The sequence below is a fragment of the Colletotrichum truncatum genome, assembly GCF_014235925.2.
Source record: "Colletotrichum truncatum strain CMES1059 chromosome Unknown Contig_0005, whole genome shotgun sequence".
NCBI lineage: Eukaryota > Fungi > Ascomycota > Sordariomycetes > Glomerellales > Glomerellaceae > Colletotrichum > Colletotrichum truncatum.
The window spans coordinates 1,165,937-1,184,842 of NW_027222402.1; the positions used below are offsets into that span (position 1 = coordinate 1,165,937).

Sequence of the window (18,906 nt, forward strand, 5' to 3'; positions counted from 1 at the left end):
CCTCGGGGTCCAAACGTTGGTGGGAACTTGGAGAGCTCCGCCGGAGATCAGTGTCGCAAGTGTTCCTGCTCGAACAACCACCTCATCCCAAGAACATAAGATAGCAAGCCCTTGAGCACTCGCACAGCATACAAACGTATTGGTGTGCCAGGAGTCGGATAGCTCAAATTTACATTTCATATTCGTCCTCTTACAACTGAGCGCCAATCCGCCGCATCCACAGCCCACAATGGATTACACAGACAAGCGGCTTCAAGAGGAAGCAATGAAGCTTCAGTCACACAGGTATGATCCTCTAATCTAGCTAGCCATCTACTCTCTGAAGGCTTGTTACGCAATCGTCCACTAACTCCCTGTAGCACCGACGCTTTCTTCACCCCCCTCAACATCATACTCCTCCTCGTCGTAGTCTACACAATCTACTCCATCCTCAGCCCGACCCCGCCTCCGGTGCTCCCGAAAGAGCCGCCCGCGACTGTGTTCCGTGACTTCAACCCCCGTACTCTGCTTCCATACACAGGCGAGAACGATATGCCGGTATATTTTGCTGTCCGCGGCCGCGTGTTCGACGTCACATCTGGCCGCAACTTTTACGGCCCGGGCGGCCCGTACTCCAATTTTGCGGGCCGCGATGCCTCCCGTGGCCTGGCTTGCGGTAGTTTCGATGAAGACATGCTGACGAAGGACCTGGATGGCCCACTGGACACTCTGGAGGGCTTGGGCCCGGACGAGATGGAGGCTTTGCGGGGTTGGGAGGAGCAGTTTGAGAGCAAGTATCTTGTCGTTGGACGCCTTGTTCCTGTCGGAGAGGAGGACAAGTAAGATCTAGCATGGGGTTTTAGTATGTTACCAGAAAGCATAAGATGAAGTATAACGAAGGATGTGCCATGGTGTCATTGGAAGCAGGATTCCGAGGCACCTGGTAGTGAGCTTTTGAAATGCCATCTGCTACGCGAGCTTGGTTGGGTGTGGCTTCGCAACAAAAATGAAGTCCGATGTCACCCCATTTCTCATTGTTCCTTGGGTTTTGATCGATAAAGAGTTGATTGAAATGGTGATTGTTGGGTAAGTTGGTTAGCATAGCGGCTAGCACGTCATTCCGAACGTAGATTCCAAAGCCAGTCTTCTTCGCATTCTCGAGCAACAAGGTCTACGGCCTGAGACCACTTCTTTCTGCATTCAAGTATGCCCCCAGATCGCAAAAGAAACTATCCCTGATTGGTGAGAGAATCCACACCAACTGTACGGGAGTTCGGAGAGGCAACAGCAAAAAGACACCGTTTGGGGCTAGTGAGATTATAGCGCCAGGACCCAACGGCTACGGGTGAGGTGAGATGGAGACTGATCACTACAGTGGCTGGGGATGAGATAGGCAACGAGATTCGGGAAATTACACTCCTAGTTTATTTTGAGCCGGTGTCGCAGCGACCTTTTTTCGACACTGAAAAGCATACGTGACGACTATTCGCTCATTCGCATCCAGGGTGCCGGTACAGGGGAAGCCACAGGGGCTTGGAGATCTGATGAGACGACGGTATCCAAAGTCGGTGTGCTGATGTCAGGACTTGAAGGTTTCGGTTTTCTAAGATGATGATGTCAAGCCTGCAATAGCCTACTGCTGCCGTCTTCAAGGAAACGGATTTTCACTCTTTTTCCAACCCTTAGGATGTACTCCGTACCTGAAGAAACAATGCTTCAATCACTGTTCATTATTGCGGTATGTGCAGTCCTTTACTCTTGTTCGATATTCTGTTTCGTACTCTGCACTCCGAACCGGCGAAAGAAAGGGGAAAATGCTGCCAAGGGTCAAAACACTGTTGGAGATCGATTGAAGACGAGGTGCCGTATCAACAAATCAAGGCATAGCGCAAGCCCAGAGTCGGTGGTGGATGGCATCTGGTACAGGCGGTTGGTGCCTGTGGAACTCTATAATTAGTGGAAGTTAGCGGCAGATCCTGCGGTGGACTTCAAAATCTGCCTTACTCCGTAGGTATTTTGTGTGTCGTGCTACGGAATGCAGCCCCTGCAGCCAGCGAGTAGTAAAGAACACAGCCTCAAACCGTGTGGCTCGGTCCCTGCCACTGGTACCATTGGTCCTTCCCCGAATTCAATGTCTCTCTTGGGTGTCATTTTTCGGGGAAAGCGCAGGGGAAGCAGCACCTACCTGGATTTGGCTGCACACGCTCAGCCTTCAGCCCTAGGAAAGAGCAAACGATGAAGCAGGCACGTTCACTGCAAGGGAGAGAGGAATCTGAATATGAGGAGTAAGAGAAAAGAAACATAACTAAAAGGTAGTCGCCTAAAAAAACAAGCTTCCTTCACCCCTCCATCTTAGCTGCATCTGATTCCTTCTCCTCCCTTGGCCACAGCCTCAGCCTCCGTCCCTTTCAAAGCAGCCCAGTTCGACGCTACTGTGGAAACCAGCCATTCCATTCTCTCTTAGCTCATTGACGAATCCTGTTGCACCCGATATTATAAGGAAAAGCTCTTTCGCTTCTTCTCCTGATTCATTCCGCGCTTCTTATTCCACAGTCTTACTCGCTGTCCAGCCCTTTCACGACGATATATACCCTCCTATTGGACCCGAGCCCTTGGATAAGCGACACCGAAATCCAGGCGGTGCCATAACCCAACAAAGTATTATTCACCATTGCAGGTTCCTGCTCTTTGCGACAACCAAATTCGATCTCTTCGGCTCTGGGAACGCATGGGAAATCAGATGTGCTAATTCGCCAGTATCGTCGTGCGTCTTCCATACAAGTCACGACAGCCACCAACCTTTTCCCAATCCATTGATAGCAGATACACGCCAGCTCGAGATCAAATTTGAGTCTCTAAAACCATGACACCTTCAAGAAAAAAGGCTTCAAGCCTTCTGAGCATCTTGCTCTTCGCGACCCCTATCTTCGCCAAGTTCCAGAACGACTTCAGTCTCTACCCCAGTGCAGCACAACCTTGCTTATACTCCGCGTCCGATAGTAGCCAATGCGACGGCGAGACAGTCCCCGAGATGAACAAATGCCTTTGTAGCGATTCCAAGGGCCAATTCGTCACCTCCACAGCCAAATGCCTAGGGAAGAGCGCGAAAGATACCGTGCCAGCTGTATACAAGTCACTGAGCACGTCCTGCTCCGATTCCCAAACCCCACTATCCATAACCGAGGATCAGTTCGTCAAACTGGCGGATAGCGCTGCTACCACCACTACTATTCGACCAACAACATCATCCTCAACATCCACATCCAAGAGCCTAACTCCCACCACCTTCATGACTACAACTGTCGGCGGCGCGACTGTCACTGTGACCGCTACCCCCACCCCGACAGAATCTGCCGCTGCGGATGAGTCTTCAGGTCTGGGCACAACGGCCAAAATCGGCATTGGTGTTGGTATCGCTGTCGGAGCCGTTGGCCTTGCCGGCATCGCCGCCTTCTTGTGGCGCATGAAGAGAAACCGCGGCGTCCAGGAAGAATCTCGCCCTATGCTCGGCGGCGGCGTTGGCCCGACCGGATACAACCCGCAGAACAGCCCGCCTGGCAGTGCCGCTGCATTCGGTGTCTATACACACCATGAATACAAGACAGATAGCAAGGATCCGATATGGCGGCCTGGCACGGCAATCACCACAAGTCCTAGTCCTGGAGGTCAGACGTGGGCTACAGCGTCTCCTCAGCCGTCATATTCCCTGTCTCAGGGGCCGTACGCTCCACCACCTCAAGAACAGCAGCAGCATGCCTGGGGGCATCATCCTCAAGCTGCGTATGCTCCAGCACAAGCTGATTCTCAGCCTGGAGTCTTCGAGCTCGCTTCAATGCCTGTCCAGGCGTCACACATTCCCCCACCACCCAATGTGGTCGAGATGCCAGCGACAGAGGTGACGCCACAACCCGCACGTTACCAGTATCCATCACAAAGATGATGCGTATATGAGTACAAATAATGCTTTTGGATAAATGGGGAAGGGAACAGTACTATGAGGATGTAGATTTATTAGTGATACCTCGGGGTCTTTCTACCATGGATGGAGATATAGGCGTGCGTACACCGGCCGAAGGATTTATTTGTCCAAAGGTCGGGAACTGGAAAAAGGCATTATACCAATGGTAACTATTTTACTTCTATTGTAGCAAGTTTAAGTTTCGCACACACAGCTGTCTTTCTAACCTGACTGCGTTTTGGTCTAAAACGAACCAAGATTAAGATACCTCCCGCTTGCTGCAGTGCTTAGACTCATTCAGACGTATGTGGTATGATGGGCTAGCTGAACAATCTACTTGACAAAATCATAATTTGCTCCATTGGCTTGAATGATGTTTTTGTTTGGCTACGACAACATATGCCACCTCCATCCAATACTACTTCTTAACGACTTCCTCCGGCACTTCTTCTGAGCTTTTTCCTTGTGTTTTGTTCCTTTGGCTGACTCTATCCTTGACTTTTCTCTCCATTCCTCCCTCAATTCTCAATTAGCTCTTTGTTCAAATACCACTCATTCTCTAACAGGTCTGCGGACGCTTCCAAATCATCATGGTCGTCAACTTTGCGAAGATTACTGCCAAACTAGAAAGAGTATCATTTGGTTTTAGCCCCGATCATTCGTGTCGCGCATCCTTTTTCAAGTCAGAGTGTTATTACAAGGATTAACACCTACTTGCGGACTGTCGTGCCAGAGATTAGCTAACATATGCATGCGTAATTGTGAAACATTACAGTTGGATGAGGAAATGATACCGCTTATGTTATGGATGGGTCTTACGGATGAATAACATAGGTAAACGTACAAGACCTACATGATATTTAACTTTAATTGACTCTCCTACGCACAATGAATCTTACCCAGTTGGATTTGTATGTAAAAGTGACAGTGAAAGATCTTCCAGCTCAGTTATTTAAAGTATAATCAAAGTTTCATTTTGATAACATATATAAATATATATCCTGCTTGTTTAGGCGTAGAATCTACTGCTAAATTTCTACGAAACAAATAATAGTATTTAGATCTCCAGTGTTGCTTCCTCTGAAACCTTTTTCATAACAAGGGCAACCATATGATTGACCGCTGCGATACTAAATCAGGTACGGCGCCTTAGTAGAAGTTACATCATACTAGCAGTCACGTATGAACATAATAATGACCCCAGATACACAAGAGACCATCTCGATCATTAGATTTCCGGGCCGCAAGTCTTCCATCCACTTCCTCTACAACAGTTTATGAACCCAGTTGGGTTGGAGTTATCCGTGAGATCGCACGACTAACACGCTAATCAGTATTGCGACGTTTTCAGACGGGCCTCGGAGACACTGACAGGTATACTTTCACCTACCCGCGGAATAAAGGTGTTGCGACCACAGCAATTCCGCGTAAGACCATCGTTCGTTCTTCCGTTGCCACAGCAGAAGTACTTGTTGGCGGGAAAGTCGCTGTTGAGAGGTTAGCACCTTTTTTTACGTTCATCTGTTGAGCATAACTACCTATGTCTTTGCGCAGCAACCCTGATGAGAGGTTAGTATTGCCATATACGATCTTCGAAGGACAACATTACAGTGAGCCGAGGCCGAGGAGAGTTAAAAAGGCCAAGAGATTCATTTTGGGCTGTAGTTTTGCAAAGATTACTGTGGGCTGTATGGTGGTAAAGTTCTGGTTTAGGTGATAATTGATGACTTTCCTGTCGCTCCCAGAAGAGGTTCTTATACCATTGACAGGAAAGTCAGCAGCGCGACACGGCCTGGGACGCTTATACCATTTGGGTAGGTTTAACGCATATAGCCGTATTCTGATATTAATTAATTTTACTTAACTTAAAGAATAGATAGCTTGCCGTGTGTGCTTGGGTTTCGGTGTCCGCGGAAGATGTCCCGGCGCAGGCTGTAAATTTTGCAATGCGGCAAGCGGGAGTGCAAGGATTTCGAATTACAGACATGAAAAATTGACGATTTACTGTATGAGAACAGAGATTAAAATAAAGCTGTTGTTCTTGAACAGCGATAGATACGTGGCGGTTGCTATTAACAAGGAATCGACAGCTTCGACTAGAATTGAAGGGGTATCTTGCGCAAGGCCCCGGACGACACTAATACCACGAACACAAACACCATAAGCGTATTGGTGGACCAATCCACTCATGGGGATTGTCTCCTTCGAGGAGGCGTTATTATCAATCACGAAAGATATCAGGAATGAACGGTGTCTTTGTTGAGGATTTTCCTAACTATTCATTTTCTCGTGGGTTATGGGGCGTCATGCGGACGATCTCGGCAAGAATCAGCGATTCCGAGATACACGGGAATAGCTTGGGAGGGTGGCCGAGTTGGTTATGGCGCCAGGTTAAGGTCAGCCTAACATCTGTTTCCTGGTGGGGCAACCCGCGCGAGTTCGAGTCTCGTCCCTCTCAATTCATCTTTTGCTACTCTTCCAGAGGGTAGATATTTTTTTCCCCCGACGTTGTTTTTCAGTAGAATTAGAGTTCTCTAGATCATTGATTTCTGGATGATCTCATCCCAGTCATTGGTTGTGTCAGTTAACCTATCTGAACCCTAACTGTTTCTGTGCCCAAGTCTACCTTGCTACCCTGGCGCTCCTTTTCGACTTCCGCGCCGTCGACTTTCACCGTGTACTCCGTTGCTTTTCGAGTAGATTTGGTTGTAGCCGTAATCCATACAATGGCAGCTTCTGCTCTGGGTACATCCTCCATCTGACCCAAAGTGAGCGTGATTTCATGCGACCTGGCATTGTAGGAGAACTCTTTAATGATCCCAGCATTTTGATTTCAATCCCAGTGGGCCCAATAAAAACCTTCTGGTGCAAAGGATCTTGCACCTCAACAGTAGCCATATCTCCATCCAAATAAAGAGTGCCGCCGTAAACTACTAACCCCAGGTCCGGGTCTTCGACCAAATACGACCCAGATCCCAGAACCATACCAACAAAGTTTGGCCCATAATCACCACTGAAGCGGTCCCAAAAGAGATGCTCTGGCCAAGCATGCATTGCACATGAGGCGAATCCATCCTCACGAATGTTGGATAGCGGACCGGTTGTGCCTCCGTACCCAACGCGAAGGAGGTAATTGTCGGACGGGTCTTGCCGGAATGGTGAAAGTAACACGAGGGAATTCAATCCGGATCCATAGTGATGGATTTGACGCTCGACTACTTGAAGCTTCCCTGCAACACTTTTTCGGTCTATCAGCTGCTTTCCATCTTGTAGGGATTACCCTTTAAAAACTTACACGAAATCCCAGTAACGGCGTGCGTTACCGTTATAACCCCAATGAGGTACTGAGGTCATGTAGCCTAAAACACTGTTCTTCACTTTCGTAGCCAAATCGGTTTCTTCAAAGTAACTAAAAAAATTTGATTAGTAGATAGTAGTCAAAGTCAAATTTTGACTTACTTTGACCAAAAGTAGACGCCTTCTTGGCCAGTAGAGTCCCAGGACTGCTCGCTCCCGTAGGGATACGTTTCCTTCAGCCAACGATCAACCCGGGACTTCATAGCTTCTTTCAAACTCTTTACTTCGGCGGTTCTGTCCTCCCTTTCTAAGTCCAGAAGTATTTCACCGAAGACAGTTTCACCCATAAGACCTTTCTTATTAAAACCAATGTCGGATTCCATTGCTCTCATAACAGTCTTGTAGGCCGTATCAAAGTACCAATCCCAAGTATGAGTCTTGAGTAGACCTGGATACGACCTTCCGACGCGGTATAATGACCAGTAAGTAGCAGCAGGCCATACATAGTTGTATGCACGTGTGATTTCGTAAACGTGGCTTTTCTTTTGGCCTGAGTTGATGGTATAGTTGTAGCCCAGTTCGGGGTCGTATTAGAAGACCCCTCTTTTGATACCATAGTCCGCATCCTGTACCGTCTTGAATAGCACCTTGTCGACAAATTCTTCCAATTTAGAGATTTCGTTAATGTTTGGCCGGAACGTTTGCTTAATCGCGGCAGCAACATAGGCCCCAGCCCCGCCCTCGTCGCTCAGTCCAGCTGGCGCTGTTCTGCCGTCTTGTTCGATGATCCCTCTCGTTTCACCGTCATAACCCATGATGGATGGAGAACGACCGAAAGGGTCCGATTCATCGACGAACCAATGCTCAGTAGTAAGGAATTCACCCATATCCGCAACCGCCTGAGCGGCCGGCTTTGTTACGTAGGAATGTATGGTCTGCGTCTTGTTGTCTCCGTAAGTGACTGTCAAACGAACCCTACCCCAAGCAGACTCTGATGGCTGAATGGCATAAGTTTTGTTGCGCAAGTCGAGGACCTCAAGAGCGCCTGGAGGGTGAATCTCGGTGGCCGAAATTTCCGACGTCGCCTGTAAGGACAGCGTTCCTTGCGTGTCCCGTGGAATGATGTACCCAGGGACCCCGATAGCGTTTGGGGTGCCAGTATTCCGGATAGCAGAATCGATATGTCTAACTCCTTCCTTGACAGCTGTAAAGCGGAGTCCATATGTTCTCGATTGCCCAGGTTCTAGGACTGCACTTGTGGGAAGATTCCAAGGCTCAGCGTCCTTCCATTTTTGCTCCGCCCATGCTTTGCTGTGAACGGTCCACTCGAAATACCCCTCCCACATGTTTGATCCTATTCTTGTTTCGCCTTTGTTGTCTTCCCAAAGCCATCTGTAAGCTTCCAACGGTGTTTTATGCAATGGCGTGACAAGAAGAGCAGGGCCAACTCCTTTAAGTGGAATGACACGAAGGTGACCGGCATCCTGCCCAATATACGGTTCCATGAAAGCACACTTCTCATTAACATCAGACACATTTCTCTTTGTGAATATGTTGTTGACAGCCGCCGCAAACCCTAAGCCTCCAATTTCAACGTCGATGTCGCCGGTATTGATAATCGTGAAACGCAAGCCTAGATCACCGGAGACGTCGATCCATTCGCGGGTGATGTTCAAAGGCCCTAGAGACATTGTAGGGGACAAGTCAGAAGATAACAAGGCTTCGCTAGAAATTTCGACGACTGGTGTTCTTTGTGCGGCAGAACTAGTCTCTTGCCATTCGGCCGACGAGGAAGTTCTGTATAGGATATTAACATCGCCCCAATGGTAGCAGCCATTTTGAACTCGACGACCAAGCTGCATTAAGTCATATGGCAGGAAATCGAAGTCGTTGCCAACTGGTTTAAGAGACGCAAGAGTAGCTGAGCTTTTGACAATCACAGCCTCCCAATTCTGCGTTTTCAAAGTGTAGGTACCATTTTTAAAACCGATATTGTCCTGTCCGGTGACAAGTGACAATGCCATGAGGGCAAACCCGACTATTTGTTCCCATTGCATTGCAAAGATTGTCTAGAAAGAATTAGGTATGGGATTGAGTAATTCGCATTTCTCGCTATTTATCCTACCTTGCGAAGTAGAGTGTTTGTCCAGCTTTTTAATGTTATTGCATATGAGATGCATGAGAATCTCAGTGGGTCTATTTATTTGACATCATCTCACGGTTATTAATACTTGCTCATATCTCGGGAGGATACGCAAAGATGCAGCGATCATGGATACTGCCATTCTTGGAAAGGGATAGCGAGGCTGAGAAACGATTACTCCAGATGCGGGGGATCTGCCTAATTTTTTACTTAGAACCAATGGGATTAGCAAGGATAATTAATCATTGGTGGACTCTTTGCGGTGGCACAGTTTGGATGTAAGTAGGGTGGCATCACTTCATGCAGGTGGCCGTTAGGAGTTGATGGTCCTGGGGGTAGGATCTTGATCACTTGCCGTTGCGCTTCAACCTGATTTGATTGTTGAAAATTGGGCCCTTCGTCCTTAATACTTCCCATATCACCGAGACGTATGCTATAAGCGTACCAATCACTGTAGCTGTAACTCTCCTATTCAAACCACGATGTTTGTAGGAGCAGCTGCGGACAGCTTCCAACTTTGGAGACATAGCCACTGCCATCTGTAAATTTGGTGAAATACTGTGAGTGTTCTTTTGGAACGTTTATTTGCCATACCCAAGCAAGGAAACGAAGCTGTTCGTTGACACGCTTGTCAGCAAGCCAAGTCAACGAATACTTCACTCTCATTTAAAAACATGATATTACGACGGATAAAAAGCCGTCAATGATGAGGATAATTACTTAAAGAATCTTGAAGTCCCTAGTATTGTATTAAAACCAGCATGTTCTTCTCTTTGTCTGGTGAGATACTAGACAAATGACATCCACAACCCCAGAATGGATAGAATGAGCGGCGTTGAAACCTAATGGCTGCCTATAATATTCGGTATTCTTCCTCGTTCACCAGGGGCACTTCGTGACTTTCTGGACCAAAAGAAGAATTAGAGCCTCTTGATGAAGAGAGAAACTCAAAGATAAGGGGGCTAATATCCTGCTTCGTCAAAGCAAGTCTTCATCATTATCGAAGTCAAGCTGGTACTAGTGGTACACATGTCCAAGAGAACTGCTGGGGGCTTCTTTTCCTGCTGTATGCACTTCTTTTACCCGACCGCACAGTTCAAACGTCCCTTAGAATACAAAGGACACCGATGATTATCACTTGGACGTGACAGTCTTACGTCTGCGGCGGTGAGGCACAGGGGGGCAATACGACATTCTTCTTCGGTTTAGGAGCCGAGGTTCCGGTGCAGAGTGGTCGGGGTTAGTAAGAGGTACTAATAGGGTTGTCTAATCCCCTTGACCGGGTTTTGAAAAGGAAACATTAAGAAATCTATAAGGTTCAACGTTCACACATACATCAAAAAGCATGGCATCTCGGAATGTAAGGAGACCGCGAAAAACATTGACTCGCGATTAGCTCCTTCAACATGATGTCCACCTTAACAGTCGCATTCCGGAAGCATGACACTTTCTATTGAATATTATAGGCCACATTTGGTATGATGTTTATGGAAGCCAGCTGATTAAAGTTGCTGAGACAGACATCGATTCAAGCTTTGCGAAACGAGATTTGTTGTGTGAAACACCGGACATGGGCCAAGAATCTTAGATTAGCGTCGCAATATGTTTGGGAAGTAACTAACAGCGCACATCAGGATCTTCAACATAAATGAAAATTCAATGATGGCATGGCGGCCCAAGTGAAGTGAGATGACTATTGAGTCTATTGCATTCACTCCGACAGCCATCACATTCATTGTTAATAAATCCTCAACAGCTATAACGGGGGAAGAGAATAGAATAGAACCGCTATTCGCCACGCCGGCTCGAGGGTTTATCTGGCTTATATTCTATCCCTTGGCTTGATTTCAGCTGTCATATTCGGTGTGCTGAAAGACCCTCGTGCAGATAGATATGGGTCCGACGTAAGCCATGGTTGCATTTGGTCCTGTGGCTGGTTACAAGACTATTGCTATACCCCTAAAGGACCATCGATTTTACAAGGAGATAACTTTCGCTTCTTCGCCTGGTGTTAGTACAAGCCATTTAGGTGCGTGGGTTATAAGCCACGTCTGAAATCCTACTGCGGGTGAGAACAGAGGCTATAGAATGTTTGAGGCTTGCGTGCATGGATTGATCAAGTCACGTTGGTTTAGTAAGAACACAAGTTCCAAACCGAGTTCGGGTCTTGGCCCATCTAATTAGCTTTTGCTGGGTTGGGCCGTGATAATCCCTAATGGATTTGTTCAATTGAGCTATAGTAATGGTAGGTACTATGAAATAAGTTCTGGCTGCGAAAGAAAGCAATCTACTTATTGTAACCTAGTGGCGCAACCAGCTGCTATGGTCACCCAGGGTCTCTGCCTTGCTATACGCCATATCAAGTTTAACCGAGCGCCGCAAGAACCTTTCTGTTTCCCCCGTTTGCACTGACCGCAGCGCCAGAAACCCATCTGCCTTCCTCGCTGGCTAGAAAGCCAACAATGTACGCAATATCCTCCGGGACACCAATCCTATCGGCAGCGGATGTATCTAGAAGCTGCTGCTTAAGAAAATCCGGTCCCAGGAGATCTTTGTTTTGGTTCCATGCATCAGTAGCCGTTAGGCCCACGATAACGCTGTTGAATGTCGCCCTTTTCTCTTGGGCGAAGTTTTCTGCGAATGAGCGCATAAAGCTATCAAGAGTGGCTTTGCTGGCGCCATATGTTATGGTAGGATCCGAGTTCGCCTGCTTAGAAGCGCAGCTAGAGATGAAAACAACACGGCCCCCATATGTTGGTAGATATGGCATAAGTTCCATGGTAAGCGAGACGGGTGCATAGACGTTTGCTTGCATAATCTCCGAGAAATTCTTGAGTGAGGTCTCGCTGATCGGCTTCGCCGCGGATGGGTCCGCTAAAACCGCATTGTTGATGAGGATGTCGATTGTTGTCGTTTCAAGTCCCTGGAGGACTTGACGAATAATTTTTGTGCCGAAGTCAGGGTCAAGCGCGTCTGCCTGGATGGCAATTGAGTGCTTAATGCCTAGTTTACGGCATTCATCCAAAGTTGCCTGAGCCGCGTCGCGGTTTGCCATATAAGTAATGGCAATTTTGCTTAGGCCTTTACGAGCAAAGTGCAACGCAATAGCTCGACCAATCCCTCGTGATGCCCCAGTAACTATGGCCGTTTTCCCGGCCAAAGACCACGGCTCCGGAGAAGAAAGAGGCTTAGACATTTTGGAAGTCGAGAAGTAAATGGTAGACGGGAGGCTAATGAGTATCAAGTCTACTGCTTGGTCTGAATTGTTTGTCTCTTTAATACTGCCTGGTCTTGAGTGCCCCTCATATAGATGGCCACCTCAAGCTCGCATTAAATTTTACCAATAAACAAAACCCCAGATGGCATTTGCGGACCACATGGTACCTCAAATTCCGCCGCTAAAGGAAGATTCGAGCGGAGTTGATCACGGTGACTGCAGGCTCACGGGGCGCCCGGAGATGTCGTAGCCATACCGCCGAACTTACAGGTCCGCCTGCCGTTTGGCTCGGCTGCATGCGGCTGCATTTGCGGACTTCACTGTGATCTTTGAAACCGACCGCAGTATCTACTACTGTCCAATCAAGGGTTGAGAAACCCGATGTAACCAGTCAGAATTAATACCGGACCCGGAACTAAGTTCACCTGAAGGTCCGTCTATTTCCGCAGCGGGGCTAAAACTTCAAGCTGGTTTGTCATCTTGACACAATCCTGCTATGTAGTGAGACTTTTGAGAGAGACACGCGGCCAAATGCCACCTCTGCGCATCCTTGTCGATGGGCATGTTTCGATGTCTCAGTCGGGGAACAGTCCTCGCTCCACGACACGGTCAGTACACATGTCGCTCTGGGATATCTGGCCTACCAGATGCTGGCTTAGCCCTGACGAAAGACGCTGTCAACAGATTATCATTTTACGTTGAGCACGGGCTACGGTAGCACTGGCATTGTTGACGTCCACAGACGGATGCATGAGGCCACACCAAACCAACATGGCGAGAATATCGCGCTGCAATCTGTGCGCAAGGCGACCCTTTCTCAATGCCAAAACCCAGGATATCAATGAGAGATAACAAACTACGGTCCATTTCAACGACAAAGAAATTGTTGGGCGCTGTGACCGCAACAAATTTTACTTCCTGGGAATCAGGTATGTGCCGCAGTCGATCATGCACCAGGGTTTCGGGGAGGGGCATCCGCGCTCGCTTTCGGCGACTCGTGCTTCCAGTTGGGATGCGGTTCTGAGAACTGCTTGTTCCTCGATATCTGGACACCCTACCTCCCGAAGCCTTAGAGGCCTCCACTCGTCACCGTTCTGGCCCTGAGGCCCGTTGTATTCTGGCTTCACTGGGGTGTTTACGAGTTTGGCTCGGGCAGCAACCTGACCTTCGATGGCGGGAACCTCGCACGGCGACGTCGTCGTTGTCGTCACCACGGGACTCACGGGTTCTTGGTCCTAGATGGCGGCGTCACAGCGAGCAACTTCGGATTTACTGACCAGACCTTCGCGCTGGAATGGGTTCGCTAGAACATCCAGGGCTTCGGCGCCACATCCTTCCGCACAATGATGGCTTCGCCCAAGGTAGCCGGCAAGTTTTCCGGGCGCCATCGCTGTGAGCAATCTTGGCGGCTTGTTGTACTCGAAGACTTATTCAAGATACTAAACCAGTGACGAAGAGATGGACGCCGTCGGCAAAAGAATCCTTGACACAACGAACTGCATTAACGCTGCCAATACCACACTGCAGCTCCAGTGTCTCCAGGAAGTCCCGGCGGCGACTCTCTCGGTTTTGGGGGATCCTGCCCGTTACCTCGTCGTAGATAGGATCTATCTCGTCTCTGACGGGCTGGAAGTCTGGGCCCAAGGCATGTTGGGCTCGAATGGTATCAATCTCCGGGTTCACTTGATGATGGCCATCACGGCACAAGACAGCACGTGCATGCATATCTACCCTCGCAACGACACCGGTGTCAACGGCTACATTGGCAGCACGATTTTTAAGGTCTCTCTGGACCAAGGATTCTCTGTGCGCAAGATAGTACGCTCTGCCTCCAAGAATCAATTGATGACATGATGTCGATGGCGGAGGCATGATAAAACATATTTAGTTTGGACGTTAAGTAATAGTACGAAGAAGAACTACAGCCTTAAATCCCAGAACTACCGGAGCACAGCGGTGTAATTTCATAACGTGCAAGTATTGATTGTCGTCTGATGGATTCTACTTGGCAGACACAGAGTATCGGTTCGGTCTGGGTCTAAAAAAGCCCAAAATTTGGATTTAAATGGACGTTTCGAAAGCACCAAGTGTTGCTTACAGGGATTTTCACAGTTCTGAACTTGTTACACCAGTTAAGAATGCCAAAATTTGTAATATTGATCTTGGCTTGTTTTCATACATATATAACCCCACGCGTCCGTCGTAAAATTCTTCATTGGCACACTTCACACTTCACTTTCCTCAATTCCTCCGCCAGCACACTTCTCTCTTCACTGCTTGGCTACTTTTCTCTTCACTAGTGAGCAAGAGGGCAAGATGATATTCCTCAAAAGGATGGCTATTCTCATGGGTGTTGCCGCCACTGCCCTCAACGGGGTCGTGGCGGAACGAACACAGAGCTTGCATAGCGGTAATCCTGCTGGGAAGAAATTACGTACGAGGAAGGTTAGTTACACCGAGTTGATCATAGACTGATAGTAACATCCTGAATTCATTAGTCAAATTTTATGTCTCAAAGCCAAATGTAAAAGCGCTTGGGGAGAAGGGCGCAACATCTGGCGTCTTATTCTTGTCAGATATTACTGGCATTCAGCCCAAGGAGAACAAACTGTTAGTCACATGAGCTCCCTCGTATGATGATTACTAATTCTTCACAGCTTGGTCGATGGCTTTGCACGAGAAGGATTTGTCACTGTGGCGCCTGACCTGTTCAATGGCTCTCCAGCGCAACTCGAACCTAATCTCAATGTCACGGAATTTCTCAGCAAGCATCCTCCTGAAGTCACGGATCCCATAGTGAAAACAGCGGTCGCCTATCTTAGGGACATGCTTGGCATCAAGAAAATTGCGGTATCGGGATACTGCTTTGGAGGACGCTATGCCGTCCGCGTGCTCAATGGGGAAGATGCAGTGAATGTTGGATTCACTGCGCATCCAAGTCTGCTTACCACAGAAGAGGTTAAAGCGGTTCAACGCCCACTCGGCCTCGCTAATGCTGGTAAGATAAAAGGCAGCAATGCTTTCCCTCGACGCTAACCGTTACAAAGAGAATGACCCGGCATTTCCCTTGCAGCAGCAGACCGAGACTAACACCATCCTGGGTCAGCTTGGGCATGGTTTTGCGGCATCTCTGTATAGTGGTGTTATACATGGGTTTGCAGTCCGTGCAAATCTTTCTGATCCGGAGCAAAAGTTTGCAAAGGAAGAGGCCTTTTCCCAGGCAGCTCGCTTCTTTAAACTGTGGACTCAGTAATAATAGAGTGTAAATATGCTGGTACATTAAAGCGCCTGTTCCCTAATTCGATGCTTTTAATTAGCTCTGGTTCGATGAAATCAAACCCTATACTTTACATCTTGTGCTCGAATTTCCAGAAAGATGCAGTGCTAGAATTACAGTCGCTTCTGGAAATGTTGTCATTTGAACAGGGTTGTTCTGAATATGGTGTTTTGGTCCGGCAAGTACAAACGTATAAGACCAGAGGCTTACTCGGGTCAAAGGAGACGGGTCTAACCAGCACCAATCATACTACATAGATTCCGAGCCGAACAATGATACCTTCAATCCTAGTACGGTCCGTATATCTAGTAGAGCTTGACCTAATTAGTATGTCTCATTGAGACTAAAGTGAAGGCTTTGTTCACTGCCCCATTTCCGTACATCCGCCTGACCCACTGGGCTCCGTTCCACGACTCGGCCAGCGAATGGCTGGTGGAGAAACCCGAGAGGACGAAGCAGAGAGCCTTCCCTTGGTTTATCTCGTATTTGATCCTGGCTTGCTGGATTTCAAAGCTCGCTGGAATCTTCGCCGTCTACATGCTACATCTGGAACAGAAGGCTCTACCTCCGAGCATGAAACTGGGCCTCCCAAAATTGTGATGGAGACCATAGTTGCAAGTAAGCATTCTACAGGATAGCCAATGATCGCTCTTACTTTTCAAGGAAACCTAGCCTTATCTCAATCATAACTTCGCTGACAGAATCCGACGGGTTAAACGTGTCAATGGCTGGCCCGCTTGCCAACGATGTCTTTCCACCCGCCGCACATGCGATGGCTACATCGTCTGGGGTGGATAACTGGGCCTGAAGGCGTCGAAGCCCGGCAATCTCTAAACGTAGGCAGTCCGGGAGCAACCAGGGTCAAGTAGATTAAAATGTTATCAAGCTTATATTTGCGCCTATAAAGCATAGAAGTCACGGAGCCGGGAGGTCCGGCCTGGCTTTGCCTGCGTACCACACTGGGCTTGGCCCGTGACAGTATAAAGATGCTGGGTTAGCATCATTCGTCTGTTCAAGTGGTGGTGCTACATCATTCAATAATTGAAGACATCTTTAATGGTCAATCATCACCAGAACCAGCCTGTCGTACATTAACTTTTGTATTGTTCCACGCGTCTTTCAAAGTCTCTGAATATGGCAGGCGGCGCCATACTTCCCCTTAACGGAACAGACTTGTTCTACACGACCCAAGGCCCCGAGACGGGCATTCCTCTCCTTCTTATCCATGGCTGGGCTTGCGACCAGACTGATTGGGCCTTCCAAACGGCCTTGCTCGCCCTCTCACAGGCCTTTTTTGTCATCGCCATGGACTTACGTGGTCACGGCCGCACCTTCTGCCCCTCTTCAACTGTTGCCTTCGACCCCGTCACCATGGCTGAAGACGGCGCTGCCCTGCTTCGATACCTCGGCGTCGGCCTAAGCAACGAAGCAATCGTCATAGGTCATAGCTTAGGTGGTCTTGTAGTCACTGAACTTGTGGCTGCGTATCCAGAGTTGGTGCGAGGGCATGTATTGGTGGACCCAGCGTATACTTTGACTCCGGATACTATAGGGGCGCTTATCCCGGCTTTGGAACAGAACTTTGATTCCACGACCGCCAATTTCTTCAACGCCGCGTATACAACGGGAACGCCGGATTATATCCCAGAGTGGCATAAGCTCAGGGCGTGGGGAGCCGACGAGGAAATCATGATCGCTGCGTTCAAGCAGATGGGAACGCGTCTAGGCCCCAGTGGAGCTGAGTATTTGAAATCGAAAAAGGTCGAGGGAACACCGAGGCTGGCCGTGCACTCAATGGAAGCTGGAATCGAAGTTGAGAAACGAGCCGGCATTGATCCCAAGTTTGACAATGTTCAGCTGATTCAGATGGGCCATTGGATCATGCAGACTGCACCAAAGGAGTTTAATACCCTTCTAGAGGACTGGATGAAGCAGTGGGGATGGCTAAAGGGCAACAACACCTCAGGTTGTTAAGGGGTCAGCTGGGCCATGATATTCTGCGGGGGGATCGCAACGATCTCGTTGTCATGCATGACCGAGACTATACTGGAGAAACTGTTCTCGCCCTTTCGACACGCACTACATATATACCCCAGCATGCTAAAATCGAGACTTCTCCAAAGATTAAATTCTCTACTTAGTATTAAAGCCACTATTTTAGGTATCTATCCTGTAAATTGCGAGTGGACTGTAATATTTACTAGCTGGCCGTGTACTTCGCGATATAACTAGTGTAATATTGTTTTTTTTAAGTCAAGAGGTTGCTGGTACTTTTACTAATAGGCTGAAAATGTTAAAGGGTTAGGTACCTTGAATTCGATGTATTTTTATTAGCTACTCCCACCTTTCATGACCCTCCTCAACATTCGAAGGGATAAATAGAACCTTCCTTTACTTTGAGCTTTCCTTAGCGAAGAGCATCTCAGGGTCTTCCAATAAAGTATATTTCTTGCTCCTCGGACTAATGCTAACTCTTCGACCTTGAGTTCGAGTTGCAAGCGGTATCTTTACGTTAGATTCCCTCATTCTTCAGATCACTCGTCTGTACCTACCACAGACCTTTGCGGCTAGCTAGATCGGCACCATTGAAGCTTCAGCCGTCGATTCTATGCATGCATCGCATTTCACAGTGGGAGTCGGGAACGCAAGAGCATCTTGGCAATCTTGGCGTCTCTAGAGCCCTATTTTGAGTATCAAAAGGCGTTGTAGATTACGAGTATGATGCAACCAAGTCGGTGGTAAGGTATAGAAGAAGGAGAAACATTCTACAAGAAATCATACCAGTATATAAGTAGTGATTCCCCTAATTCGCTTTTACGATATAAATTAAGCAACCTACATCTTCTTCCTCCAACAGGAGGCGACATCACTACGGATCAAGGATAGGTATCACGATGACTTAACCAGCTGCGGGGGAAGACGGCGAAAGGAGTTGTGGCACTGTGCTTAACGTGGCTTTGCTATAAAGACGCCGGGTACTCTAAACTATAGGTAGAATGTCTCGAGCTAAAATCCATGATTGACTGGTATAAAAT

At 48.1% G+C, this 18,906-nt stretch overlaps 7 protein-coding genes across 7 annotated transcripts; 5 read left to right on the forward strand and 2 right to left on the reverse strand.

Moving 5' to 3' along the window:
* Positions 1–229: 229 nt before the first annotated feature.
* CTRU02_208346 (membrane-associated progesterone receptor component 1) lies at positions 230–822 on the forward strand (the record flags this gene model as incomplete). The annotated part of the gene is made up of 2 exons (XM_036725712.1): positions 230–285; positions 360–822. 2 exons carry the CDS (start codon positions 230–232, stop codon positions 820–822), a joined length of 519 nt encoding a protein of 172 aa, XP_036582426.1.
* Positions 823–2,842: 2,020 nt separating this feature from the next.
* CTRU02_208347 (uncharacterized protein) lies at positions 2,843–3,919 on the forward strand (the record flags this gene model as incomplete). The annotated part of the gene is made up of 1 exon (XM_036725711.1): positions 2,843–3,919. The coding sequence occupies one exon, from the start codon at positions 2,843–2,845 to the stop codon at positions 3,917–3,919; it is 1,077 nt and encodes a 358-aa protein (XP_036582425.1).
* A 2,602-nt stretch (positions 3,920–6,521) lies between these two features.
* On the reverse strand, positions 6,522–9,258 carry CTRU02_208348 (uncharacterized protein; the record flags this gene model as incomplete). Its single annotated transcript, XM_036725709.1, has 5 exons — positions 6,522–6,743; positions 6,797–7,175; positions 7,233–7,346; positions 7,397–7,784; positions 7,848–9,258. The coding sequence occupies 5 exons, from the start codon at positions 9,256–9,258 to the stop codon at positions 6,522–6,524; spliced, it is 2,514 nt and encodes an 837-aa protein (XP_036582423.1).
* Positions 9,259–11,742: 2,484 nt separating this feature from the next.
* CTRU02_208349 (short chain oxidoreductase) lies at positions 11,743–12,573 on the reverse strand (the record flags this gene model as incomplete). The annotated part of the gene is made up of 1 exon (XM_036725708.1): positions 11,743–12,573. One exon carries the CDS (start codon positions 12,571–12,573, stop codon positions 11,743–11,745), a length of 831 nt encoding a protein of 276 aa, XP_036582422.1.
* A 1,479-nt stretch (positions 12,574–14,052) lies between these two features.
* On the forward strand, positions 14,053–14,448 carry CTRU02_208350 (Cholinesterase 4; the record flags this gene model as incomplete). Its single annotated transcript, XM_036725706.1, has 1 exon — positions 14,053–14,448. The coding sequence occupies one exon, from the start codon at positions 14,053–14,055 to the stop codon at positions 14,446–14,448; it is 396 nt and encodes a 131-aa protein (XP_036582420.1).
* Positions 14,449–14,928: 480 nt separating this feature from the next.
* Positions 14,929–15,847, forward strand: CTRU02_208351 (dienelactone hydrolase family protein; the record flags this gene model as incomplete). The annotated part of the gene is made up of 4 exons (XM_036725705.1): positions 14,929–15,039; positions 15,092–15,204; positions 15,252–15,592; positions 15,642–15,847. 4 exons carry the CDS (start codon positions 14,929–14,931, stop codon positions 15,845–15,847), a joined length of 771 nt encoding a protein of 256 aa, XP_036582419.1.
* Positions 15,848–17,005: 1,158 nt separating this feature from the next.
* Positions 17,006–17,845, forward strand: CTRU02_208352 (alpha beta hydrolase fold protein; the record flags this gene model as incomplete). The annotated part of the gene is made up of 1 exon (XM_036725704.1): positions 17,006–17,845. One exon carries the CDS (start codon positions 17,006–17,008, stop codon positions 17,843–17,845), a length of 840 nt encoding a protein of 279 aa, XP_036582418.1.
* Positions 17,846–18,906: the final 1,061 nt, after the last annotated feature.